General features: G+C 45.3%; 1 protein-coding gene across 2 annotated transcripts in view; it reads right to left on the reverse strand.

The window, feature by feature from the left end:
* The window catches only part of TTBK1 (tau tubulin kinase 1), a 1,457,642-nt gene that overhangs the window by 1,111,570 nt on the left and 332,952 nt on the right, over positions 1 to 13,120 (reverse strand). For both annotated transcript variants that reach the window (XM_069608875.1, XM_069608874.1), the window contains exon 5: positions 2,083 to 2,223. In XM_069608875.1, coding sequence (XP_069464976.1) covers positions 2,083 to 2,223 — 141 coding nt within the window. The remainder of the gene's footprint in view (positions 1 to 2,082; positions 2,224 to 13,120) is intronic.

Here is a 13,120-nt window from a genome sequence, read left to right on the forward strand (position 1 = left end):
CCACTCTCTGACCGGCCTCCCCTGACCCTGCTCCTGCTTGCACCTGTGAGGCTAAGAACCTCGGAGTCATCTTCGACTCCCCACTCTCCTTCTTTCCTCATATTTCCGAAGTCTCCAAAATGTCAAACTACCAACTGCACCTCCTTAGAGCTATTCTTCCTTTCCTCCTTCCCCCAGAAACTTACTGTACCTAGAGCTCTGGTTCTCTCTAGGTTTGACTACTGTAACAGCCTCTTTCTAAATCTGCCTGCCTGTACTCTCCGTCCTCTGCAACTCATCCAGAACAGGACTGCAAGACTTGTCCTTGGCCTCAAGCTCAGGGATCGTATCTCTCCAGCACTGAAATCTCTCCATTGGCACCCAGTGGCTGCAAGGATCAAGTTCAAGACCCTTTGCCTTGTCCACAAGGCCTTCTAGGGCCTGGGACCAAAATATCTCCAGCTTTCTGAAGTATCTTCCTACTCGAGTTCTCCACTCCTTCACCTGCAACTCCTTGAGGGTCAGTGGCTTTCCCAAGCAACGAGTTGGGGACCGATCTCTCTCTTCAGCTGGCACCTCCCTTTGGAACAGTCTCCCTGCCTCTATGAAACTTGAGCAGAACCATCTCCGGTTCGGGAAGCAGCTCAAGAATTCTCTTCCGCTACTTTGCTGATCTCCTGTCTGATACTGCACTGGTTACCTGGCTACCCTCTGAAGCACGAGCCCAGGTCCCTGCCCTCCCAGTCGCACACCTGCACTGCCTCCTTGAAACCCTGCACTTGGGGCTGTATCTGCAACCCTACAAACCCCCCTACCATCACTTATCTAATCACTTATTTTCTGCACTTTACCCTGCACTGCCACCTGCTGGCCACACTTCCTGTTTTCAATGTTTGATCCCATGTCTTGCACTTGCTCCTCCTCCCACTCCCGTAGCACTTCTTCCCTTCCCTCTCCCCTGCACTTGCACGATCCCAATGTCACTGGGCCTAGTAAAATCGTTGCCTTGTCCCCCTTATTCCCCTCCCCTGCTTGTCGCGCCTTGAAACACTTGTGTGCGCACTATAAATAAAATATCATAGACCAGGAAGGAGAAGTGGCAGTGTAATTGACTTACAAACTTAGTGGGAGAAGTGTCTTGCCGTGGGCAGGAGAAGTGTCACTGTAGCCATATCATATACCTGGAAGCAGAAGGGGCAGTGCAACTGACTTACATACTTAGTGGGAGATTGTCATGAGCAGGAGAAGTGGCAATGTAAACGTGTCATAGACCAGGAAGGAGAAATGGCCGTGTAACTGTATCATAGGCCAGGAAGGAGAAGTGGCAGTGTAACCGATTTACATACTTAGTGGGAGAACTGTCTTGTTGTGGGCAGGAGAAGTGGCACTGTAGCCATTTCATATACCTGGAAGGAGATGTGGCAGTGTAACTGACTTACATACTGTGCCACTTCTCCTGCCCACGACAAGACACTTCTCCCACCAAGATAAGACACGGAAGGGGAAGTGGCAGTGAATGTGTGGACTACATGCCTGCTCCAAGAGGCAGTGTATATATGCACTATGTGCTGGCAAGAGAAGGGGCAGTGTAACTTTGGCGTGCACGTACTATAAACAACTTATGAAAGTGTGACCTCAAGACACTTGTTTTTAATGAAAGAAGTTATTAACACCCTGGATAATGGCTTTCTGATGTCAGGGTTTATATAAGGAGCAATGTTTAGCAGTTCTTAATATGCAGAAACAAATTTCATATAAATATTTAATGGGACATGAGTTGGCAAGAGATGTTTTGTCTGATGAAGGGTTATAGGTATTTGTTCTGCCACAGTTGTTGCCTTCTGGTGTGTTTCTTTTTCTTTATCTACTTTATGTGTTTCATGTGTATATATGAATTTTGTTATTTGTATGTTTATATGTTCTGCTATAAACTGAGTAAGACTATAATAATAATAATAATACTTTTAAAAAGTCCATAGCCATTTATTAAATACTGCCACAGAGCTCCACTCCCTCTCTTCAGGTATACAGCCTGATTGCAAGTGAGCAAACATGTAAAGTAGAAATAAATTCCCACATGCCAGGGGCGGGCTCCATACGTACAGGTTTGATGTCGCGGTGCAGGAACCCCACCGAATGGATGGCTTCGATGGACTCAAGGATCTGTTTTCCCAGGCGAAGCGTGGTACTCATAGCAAACGTCCCACGTGGCTGGCTCCTCCGCAGGTCTGCCAGGTTCCGGCCCTGAAACGGCAAGGGTAAGGTGGGCATTGGATATTGGATACATCTCTGCACTATCAGGGTGCTGAGTCACTTCAGAGGTTCAGTCCCCTCTTCAAGCAGTACTAACTTGTTCCAGGGAAATCTCAAATATCACCATTTCTAAATAGATATCATCATATTCCTCACCTACTTCTTTGCTACTTTCTAGCCCCATAATAATGGCATGAATGAATATCATCACTTTTATAAGGCAGTGTGCATTTTGTAGGGAGACAAAGTGGCCTGCCTTTGTGAGGGGTCAGAAATGAGAGGCGGACACAATGTTTTAATATTCTCATTGTCAGACATTTTTATTAAACTGTGTATTTCTTTTGAACAACAGTTTCTTGGTTTCACAAAAGTTTCTCTTTAGCCAACAGCTCCTTTGATTCTTTATACTAGATGAGTTATTGTTCAAACAATACATTCCATGAAATCCAGCAATTCCTTGGTTTCTTTGTACTGGAGTCACAAGTTCTTATTCATATAATAAATTCCACAATAAGCTTTCTTTAACTTCTCTTGTACATTGGCTGAATTTAAATTCTCTTGTGAGCTCTTCAGATCTCCTGGCGTACTCCCCTCCCAGGTATCTTGCTACAGTATTAAACGTTTTGTACAACTACAAGTATCTGGTTTATCTACCTACCAAGACTTCTTTCATGTGAAACATTCCTCTACAACTTTGGTGGCTCTCCTAGTATACTTCTCTGCCTGTTCTTCACATCCCTTGGTGTACTCCCCTGCCAGATTATCGTCCCACAGTTTAGACTTTTTTTTACAGCTTTGGTGGATTACCTGGTATACTCCTCTGGCAGGAATCTTCTTATGGGTTCTTCATATCCCCTGGTATACTTCTCTGCCAGGTATCTTCCGTTTCAAAATACCTGATATAATTGGTGAACCTCTTAGATCCCCTGGTATACTCCTCTGCCAGGTATCTCGTCACAATGTTAGGAACTTTATACAACTTTGGTGGATTGCCTTGGATACTCGCCTGCCAGGAATCTTTATCAGGGGTCTTGCAGATCATCTGGTATACTTCCCTGCCAGGTATCGTTCCCCAAATGTCAACTGCCTGGTGTATTCCTTTTACCAGGACTTCTCATTGGTTTCACTGTCCTTTTCACTATGCCACAGCCGCATCAACTTTGCTTAGGGTAAAACTTGTTCCAGCCCCCTTACCCCCACATTGACATCTCATGCGTAGGTATTTATTCATGTTTTGTTGAAGCCCTTTATCTTGTCTGTATTCAAATATTATTCCTTTTGGGTATTGCTTTAACATTGGGGGTTGTCTTTATTTAAACTGCCTTTGAGGATTGTCCATAATAGCAGTCACACATAATTAATTCACTTGAATGCATGTACGCCCTGGAGTCCCCAATGGATCTGGGCAGACTCACCGGTAGTTCGCAGCATCTCTGACGTATGACATGCCTCTGCAGTGAAGCTTCCTTCCTGGAATGGCTTCACACACAATGCAGATGTTTCTCCAGCATTTCCTGCCGCTCTGCGTTCACTCGCTGTTTCCCTCTGTGGCTTGGACTGGAGAATGATGCTTCACAGCACGACCGTACCTCCAGGAGCTCTGCTGCAGCTTCCAGTGCTTACATGGACCTTCAGATGTGCCTGCTGCGTCTCTCCTTCCTTGACGCCACACTGGTATGCGTGACACGCATTCGCGAGCCACCCCATTGATGGCCCCCATTTTCTCTCCGTCGGCTTTCTCCTGCATGGTTCTCTCCCGTTTTGCTGTGTTGAGTGCAGTGCCATTTTTAAATGTCCTGCGTACTTGAGCTTTAGTCAAACAACTAGTCTGCACATTAGGTTTCAGTCTTCGTTTAGTCTGCATCAACCCTTTCATCCTCTTCTTTGTCTCAGTACTTGAGGCTTTATGGGAGCTGAAGTCCATAGATGTTATTTGATTTCTAAAATTATGTTGTTCAAAGGTTTTATATAGAGAAACATCAGAAACAGGAGATTTTATATGTTTGAGGAATATATGGAATTTTGTTTAGAGTGACACAAAGCAAAAGGTTTCTGATTTTTACAATAAGGGGGATTTGTGGGATGACAACAAGCCATCAAGAACTTAGGTATTATAAGGTCTTCTTCAGGAGGAAGGGGAGAATACTGCATCTGGTCTAATGGAGTCACCACCTCCCCCCCGACAACAGTCTCCTCCCATGTGCTCCCCATCATATATCCACCCCCAGGGGCAGGATCAGATAGCGACTGACGTCCCCTGGTCACATGGGAGGAGGTCACTACAGGGGAATCAGTGATGACGCCACCATATTCATCATAGTTCAGAGCGATGAATGTCTGTGGCAGCACTCCCTCAATTGTGATCCATATCTAAACATAGCGACCGGCTCATGCCATAGGACCAAACATTAATTGTGTCCTCTGTCTCTATGCTATGAAAGGGTTTCACAGCCCAGCTGGCCCCGTTGCGCCAAGTCCTTTGGGTTGGACATCGACAGACACCTATCCTTAAAACAGCACAGAGCAAGAAAGACACATATGGCTTGGTATCAACTTTTCTCCAGAAAATCAAGCCGTTCATCTCGGTAAACAACTCCAAGCATTGGTCCTCTCCCACCTGAATGGTGGCAATTCCCTTTTAGAAGGTCTTTCAGCTACTACCCTGGCACCCCTGAGATGGGACCTGCATGCTACAGCAAGACTCAAAGGACTCTGCAAATTTTACTGCATCACCCCGACCCTCATCGAACTGCACTGGCAGTGCAGAAGTGATGGGGCAAGTCTGATGTTGATGGTGAGGAGATGCCAGAGTCTTGGAGCGTAGACAGAGGAGGCCTGTCTTCTGGTTCTTTCCTTCCTGCACCATCGTAATTCAAGTCTGCACATTTCCTTACTTGTGGTGGATCGCAGGCCTCCGGAGACGCGTAATTTCTCAGTGAGGTAACTTGGGCACTTCAGGATGACAGCCTTGTAGATGATGCAACAGGATTTGAAAATGATGGGATGTGGTTGAATTTAATGAGTTGAATTTAATGAGTCGTGCTGCAGCGAGGAGGACACATTTCAGGGGTGCCAGGGTAGTCGCTGGAATGCCTTCCAAAAGGGCATTGCCACCATCCAGGTGGGAGAGGAGCAAGGCTTGGACAGTGGATCTAAAGTTGTTTTCTGGGATCAAGGGCTTGATTTTCTGCAGGAGAGAAAGTTGGTACCATGCTGCGTGTGTCTCCCTGGCTACGTGTTGTTTGAATGTGATGCGTCTGTCAATGTTGAACCCAAAAGCTCTTCACTGCTTCACCCAGACCATTAAGGATAGAAGATGAATCCTTTTCAAGCATTGAGAATAAAGCCCATTCCTCTGTAGCCCTTGTGGGTTCATGAAAGTCTCTGGAGGAAAGCTCAGGGGCAAAGTGTTCACCTTGGAAGCAAGACGACATAAAGCAACACAGGTTCGATCATCGGGTCCGCGCTTGGAAACTTCTGGGTATTAAGTGTGTTATAAATAACATATCATATCAAGTCGTTGATAAATGTTCCAACTGTGGGAAGTGCGCACACATCCTCAAAGGGTAATCTGCACCAGCTGCCATGGCATCACAACTAACCAGTGCTCCAAACACCACACATTTAAGTCATTCAGATCAAGAAAAAGAACATTAAGGATACCAAGCCTGCCTCCACCCCCAATATTCCAGGTTCCGCTCAAAGAAAAATAAGAATTGGCAAAGCCAACTGTTTGGCTTTGGTGTAGGCATTGGATAGGCCCCAGGCACTGGCATGATAGTACTACATAGCCACAAGATGCCAACAGTGGGTAAATGGTGTTATTATCTGGTCATATGACAGCAGTGGCTAACAAATCCCTATCTAATACCTATACACAAGCCAAAACGTTTGACTTTGTCAATGCTCGTTTTTAACAGGATTTAAGTGCAAGAAACAAATATAAATGAAGTGGCTGAAAGCAGAACATGATGGTAATACATGTATATTGCAACTGTAGTGCATTTACAATTGCAATTAAGCCTCAACAGACTCCTTAGAAATAAAACAGGCCAAGGTCTGCTGTCACTGCTTGATAGAGTCAGCTCAAAGAGATCCCAGGAGGATTTCTTTTATGGAGAGAGGGGCGGTAGTGGGTGGGAATGGCCATGGGGATTAGCATAGCGATGGGTAATCAGAGGGTGGGGAAATAACCAAACAATGCCCAGCAGCTGTATGTCCCTCCACACGTCATCTCCCTCCTAGCTGTACTCCAATCAATGCAATAGCTTTGGCTTATAGGTGGCCAAAACGAATGTGAAGGAATCTACAAATTGCCCACTGCCCCATAGACCCATTGTCCAGTCCGGCTTAAGTAAAGCTAAAGGGAATCCTGTGAGGGGCAGACACAAGGTTATAATATTTTCATTATCAGACATCTTAATTAAAATAAAAGGGTTGGATAAAGGCCTCTCTGTCCCTATCTTTCTATTTACTCTCCTAGAAAGGAGTTTCCCTTCCTAGGAGAGTAAAACTAAGGATCAGGCTGTGTCTAGTCATCAAAGCCTATCAACTGTCCTTGTGTCCAACACATACTAATCCGACCCTCGCACTAAAGATAAACAACTAAGGGTGAAAGGAAATGTCTCTGACGTATGTCTGGCAAAAAGTGTTCACAATTAAAGCAAGTAAGTAAATCCAACAGAAACAGTCTTTTCCTGGGAGAAATCCCTGGATCCAAAGGGTGGTTCCCTTCCCCTGGATGTGTAGCAGGATGCCAAAGGTGTCTCTTTCAAAAAACAGTTCCTTTGGTTCTTTATGCCAGGCTCAGAATGTTTATGTGCATGACACTACGGGGGTCATTCATTACGAGTTTGGAGGCAGCCATGGTGCCATTAGCACCATGGCTGCCTCCTGTTAGGGAGAATTCTCATTCTATGGCTAATTTCCCTTACCTATAGAGTCCCGCAGCAGCTTTGCTGGATTTGAAGGGTTTGTTTCCTTTTACCTGCTAAGAGTGAGACACTTTTTCCCACTCTTAGGCATTTTTGCTATGTGTGTTCTAGGCTATTTTTGTGTTTAATGCCTATGGGATCTTTCTCAACCCCATAGGAACCATCTTTATTCACATGTGTTACACAGCACCCTCAGTGCAGTGACACAGGGGTGTCGTAGCGTCCCCCAAACATAGAGTCCATACCCTGGGACTGACTACTGTCTCCCAGGGCATGTAAAGTCCCCATTGACTTTACTAGTCAAATCCTATGAACTAAACCAGTACAACCCATCTTACTATGGAGGTACTAGAAGGGGTTAATAGTTTTTCCCCTATGTTCATTTTCAGGAGGGTACTGTACAGACCCTGGCTGGTGGCAGTGGTTACTACCAGAAATATTCGACCGCGAATATTTCCCTATGGGATTTTCCCATTGTTTAAGGCTACCACTTTTTCTGACAGCCTCTAACATACCGCCGGTGTATTTTAATATTAACTTTACTCCGGTTTTTATTGCCTGAACTTTAATACAACTTCTTTCTCGTGTCTTCCTCTAAACTCCTAACCCAGGTCGGGGATCCTTTGTTCATCCTTTTGGCGGGCTTCGGCCGAGAAGCCCTCCTTTCAGCGCCACTGAGTCTGGGGTGGGTCCATTGTGGGGGATGGGGAGTAGGACCCCTGGACAGGGTTGCCTCAGCAACCCATGTCACACTCTATCCTGATAGGCTGGAGGGTCTCCCGCCAAGATGACCACTCCACTGTGTGAGTGACAGCTAGGCTGTATGAATGGGGATCTTTTTGCATAAAAGCAGGGTCCTGAGGACTGGAAGAGCAAGACGTCGCCACTGGAACTAAGAACCCGAAGAGGAGAGAAGCCAAAGACATCTGCAATGACTGAACCACTGGGGAAGCCCTGCTGCAGCGTCTCACCACTTTTCTCCACACGACGAGAGAAGATCTTTCCCTGCAAGAGCCTTCTTCACTTGAGCTGGTGGGACCAACCAGTTTGTTAATCGCCTTCCCGGACCTGCCTTGGTCGAATCTCCCGTACCCAGTACTCGGAGGCCGGATAGCCAGGCACCAGTCCACCCAATTTAATGGAGCGTACACTTTATTGGTCGGGCAGCATCGCTGCTGGTTTCATCCCTGGGTAGTGCAGTAACTCGAACCTTCCTCCACAACGAGAGCCTCTCTTCCTCTGCTGGATCACCCGAACTGCAGGAACAACCGCCACCGCAGGAGCCACTTTTTCATTTAAAGGTACATTGTTCCGCCAGGCCGCCCTTTCTTCGCGGTAGCACTAATGGTGTTTTTAATCCTTTACCTACCTGTTGGGTTGGCCACCCCTCTCTCTTAACATTGTCTTTTCAACGTCTGCATCCACCTTTTCCACTTCGTTAACCAAAGACTTGACTGCAGCTACAAGAACATTTTGCTCCTGGGCCCTTGCCCTGTACCAAATGACTTTGGCACAGGCCTACTGACTCTGGTCACATTTGTTAGATCTGCCTTCTTTAGATTGATTCTCAGATAGAACTGTGTGGTGCACCTATTTCTTTTAACTACCCTCTCCTTCCCAATTTTAAACCTTGTGAAATGACATTTTGTTTAGTTTTCATGTAAGTATTGCCTATACTGATGCACTGTCTTGCTTAAACTGGTCCACACACTTATGGGAAGTGTTGCTAGGGTGTGTAAGAACCTATTTCTATATAACTTGTGCTTTCCCTCCCTTGTGAGGAATTGTTAGAGGATCCCATGTGTGTAGTTGTCACTGTGCCGTTTTGCTCAGTTTTCACTCTGGTTCACTTGGTCTACAATTTAACTTGGGAGTGTGTATATTTTTCCTTTGACTTAATTTAACTTGCTTGATGACTGTGATACATGTGTTTTATTAGAAGTGTATAAAATAAATATATATCTACTTTTTAAATACAAAGCTTTGGTCAGTGTTTCCTTGTTCCATAGTCTAGTGACCTATTGTGTAAACCCTGAATACTGCTCATCTCCCTCTTGAGATAAGTCTGACTGCTCAGCCACAGCTACCAACTAAATCTTTGTGGTACGGACTGATACCAAAGGGGATTTATTGCTCTCACCTGTAGTCCTAATTTTGTGTAGTGCTCCCTAAGGGAACTGCACAGGATTCTGCCAACACCTCCAAACTCGTGTCCCGGTCCAGGATCCTTGAATGGGGACTTACCGGTCATTCCAACCTTGGAGGACCCGGTAAGTCCCCATTCAAAATACCCATCCCCATTCCCATTCGAGCCCCCATAGGTCTCAATGGGGATGCGAGGGAGCCAATAACGGGCCCGTTATTAGCTCCCTGGTCCTTTAGCAGCTCCCGCTAAGGGACCTCGTAATGCGGCGGTAAAGGGTTAGCAGCACCAGCATCCTTACCGGCGCCGTTAACCCCTTACCGCCGCACTTGTAATGACCCCCTATGTCCCATACCATTTAGCTCTTCCTAGATTTCTTTGCACTGAGTTCACAAAAAGCATCTTATTCAAACCAGATGTTCCATGTAGGGTTCTCTTTAACCTCTTTGGTATCTTAGCGGCTCACCTGATATGCTTGTTCATTAGGAGTCCTTCTATGAGCTCTTCAGGTCTCTGCATATACCCCTCCGGCAGGTATTTTCTTTTTTTAAACTTCTCTTTATTGATTTACAACATGTATAACTTTTTTTTTTCACCTAGTAAGAGTGTGAGCCTTTTTCCCACTCTTACATGTGTTTTGCTGTGTATGTTTTTCACTTTTTGTGTGATCTTGGGCACTGGAGCCTCACCTACTCCATGTGCACCACTTGTGTGTGTTACACAGTACCTTCAGTGCAGTGACACAGGGTTGTCTTTGAGCCTACCCACTGACTCCATTTTTCCCCCAGAACAGGTAAAGTTACCATTAACTATATATAGTCATTTAAACCACAGACCCAGGACACCCCATCTTACCTGAAGTATTGGAAAGGGTTAACTTTTATCCCTCTTTGTCTGTACCTCTTGGAGCCTTGTTTCGCTCTCTTAACATTAAGACTTGGCTGGTGGCAGTGGTAACTACCCTAACCTTTCTACTGCGATTATCTTATATAAACATGGTATTGTTCCAGGCTATTATATTAGCCTCGAACATAAACCTGCTTGACCAAATACATTTTATTTTGGTTCCGGCTGGGTTTATTCGCCATTTCTTTTTGTTAAAGTCTTTCTCGTGTTTTTCTCTGCGCGCCAAACCGGGGATGATTCCTTTGTTTACTGTCTTTTCGCGCTCTTCTGCATAGAAGCCCTCCTTAAGGCGCTTGATAGTCTAGGTAGGCAGGATGTGAGGGAGTTCTTCGGACCATGCCATGAGTTTCGTTGGTAGCCCAAGTCACACTCTTGTCTGATTGGCTAAAGTGACTGGCCTTACCAGGCCAGCCACCCTGCTGTGTGATTGACGGCCAGGCTGTATGTATGGGGGAAAACTGCATAAAAAGCAGGTTTCTGGGACTGAAGAGCAGAGTCGGCACTGGAACGAAAGACCCAATGAGGAACTGGAAGAAAAGGACCCCTACCAAGACTGAACCGCCCGGTGAAGCCCTGCTGCAGGTCCGAATCTCCGAATCCGTCGACAACGAAGATCCTCCCGGAAGCTTCTTCCCTTGAGCTGGTGGGACCAACCAGTTCACCCAAACTACAAGCCAGGACCCCTCCTCTGGTTGAATTCACTGTACAGAGCTACAGTGGGCCGGATAGCCAGGAAGGTCAGACCCTGCTTGGGTTTTAAGGAGCGCACCTTTTATTTGTTGTTTTGCTCTGCTGCTGGTTTCTTCCCTGGGTGGCGCAGAACCCTCCAGTCTTCCTACTTCGTGTCAGTCCGACAGTCGCTTCAGGAACCGTGAGCCTGCAGGAACCACCAGGAACGTCCGCCTCAGCTACAGCTGCCTCTCAGTTTTAAGGTACTGTGCAAATCCGGTTGTCCGTTTCGGTCAGCCGCGGTGAATGTGTTTGACATCTTTCTCCAATCCGAGGGATTGTCCTTCTCTTCTCTTTGAACTAACGTTTCTACCGTCCGGAATCTGTGCCACGAACGTTACTGCGAACTACCCTGAACTGTGATATCTTGAGCAAAAGACTTTTGTCCTATTGACTTTGGCCCTAAGCCTTTTATATCTGATCTCCTCACTGTAGTCTCTCTTGTTCAAATTGACCTGAGTACTTACCTGTTGGTTTTGCCTAATTTCTAATAACTTTGTCTTTCCCTCCCTTTCAAATTGCTGGAGTGCCATTTTGCTCCCACTTCATTTTGTGAGCTTAACTTGTCTGGAATTTAAGGAAAGTGGTATGGAGTATTTATGATTGTGATTTTTAACTTGCATAGAATAGTGAAATGTTATACAACTATTGAGTCAATAAATATATATTCTTTTACTTAGAAACCTTTAGTCAGTGTTTGCCTGAACCATAGTAATTGCTGTCCCTTTGTGTAACTCCCCAGTACTGTTCACTTACTCTTGAGATAAGTCTAGCTGCTCCGCTACTGCTACCACTATAACTGTATAGTACAGGCTTGTACCAAAGGTGAAATTGTACTGTCACTTGTAGTCCTAATTGTATGTAGTGTTCCCAAAGGGTACTGCATATAATTCTGCCTAACACTGGTGTACAGCGGTGAGGATAAAAGTATAGTAGTTACACTTGGAGTGCTGCTATTACCTTGGATCAACTAACCACCAGGCTAACATCACTAAAAAGCAATATTAATCATGTCTGATATGGAAAGCTGCAGTCAGGAGACCCTCCTGAGTTACACTGCTGATTATTTAAGAAACATGTGTAAAGAAAGGAAACTCTCTGCCAAAGGCAAAAAGACTGAATTAGTTGAAAAGTTGTTAAAGAATCAAAGTCTAGGGGGTGGGTCTGAAATACCTGACTCTCTAGCAAATGTGGAAAGTATTGAGGATGGTGATATGTCTATTCATGATGAATTGGAAGAAGTAGATGTGTCTCCTAATGTAGGTCTCTCTGCTCCCTTGCCTGCTCAGCAACCTCAACCCTTGTCCACTGGGACCCCCACAGGTCCTACACTCAGTCCTGAATTCATTGCGCTAGAGAAAATGAGGCTTGAACTGGAATTCAAACTTTTAAATGCTCAAACTGAACAAAAACAACTGAAACTTAGAAATTGAGTTGAATCGTGAACTTGAAATGAAAAGATTGTGCCTGTCCCTTGAAAATGCTTCTCTCCCGGAGTCTTCTAGGTCTTCCAGTCCTAAAAGACCTTGTATGCCTAAAGAAATTGTGGGTATGTATGAGGTTAAGCTTGATATTTTAGATTGGTTGGCAATGTTTGAATATAACCATGGTATTCAAGGTCTCACAGGAAATCAATTGCTTCCCTAGCTCTTTTCTACGCTACCCACTGTTGAATCTGATGTTGTAATGGAGTTGGGGGAGGTGGATAGGATGGATTATGAGTGTGTGAAGCTAGCTTTAATTGCTAGATTTGGGAAGACCCCTTCCCAGTACCTTAAGAGGTTTAGGACCCTCAAAAAGCATGATGGTACCCCTTGGGCTACTTGGGTATGGGAGTGTTTGAAAAACCTAGATGGTTGGATTAAAGGTTACAGAGTAAACACTTATGAAGGAATGAGAAATCTTGTAATGTTGGAGTCTATTTTTGATGTCTGCTTTCCTGAGCTCAGACAGCACTTGGCTGATTCTAAGGCGATAGATCCAAAGAAGCTAGCTAAGGATGCTGACTTATGGGTTGCCAACAGGGCTACTCACAAGGATTCTGGGGCTACTCAGAAAAAGGATGAGGGGAAACAGCCAAAGAAAGACAACAAAGAGAATTCTAATACCTTCAATCCAAAAGAGGGCCACAAACAGCAACATAAGGGTAAACCACAAGGGAAACCAAATCGGGCTA

The sequence above is a fragment of the Ambystoma mexicanum genome, chromosome 4q (assembly GCF_040938575.1).
Source record: "Ambystoma mexicanum isolate Mex_15411 chromosome 4q, UKY_AmexF1_1, whole genome shotgun sequence".
Classification (NCBI taxonomy): domain Eukaryota; kingdom Metazoa; phylum Chordata; class Amphibia; order Caudata; family Ambystomatidae; genus Ambystoma; species Ambystoma mexicanum.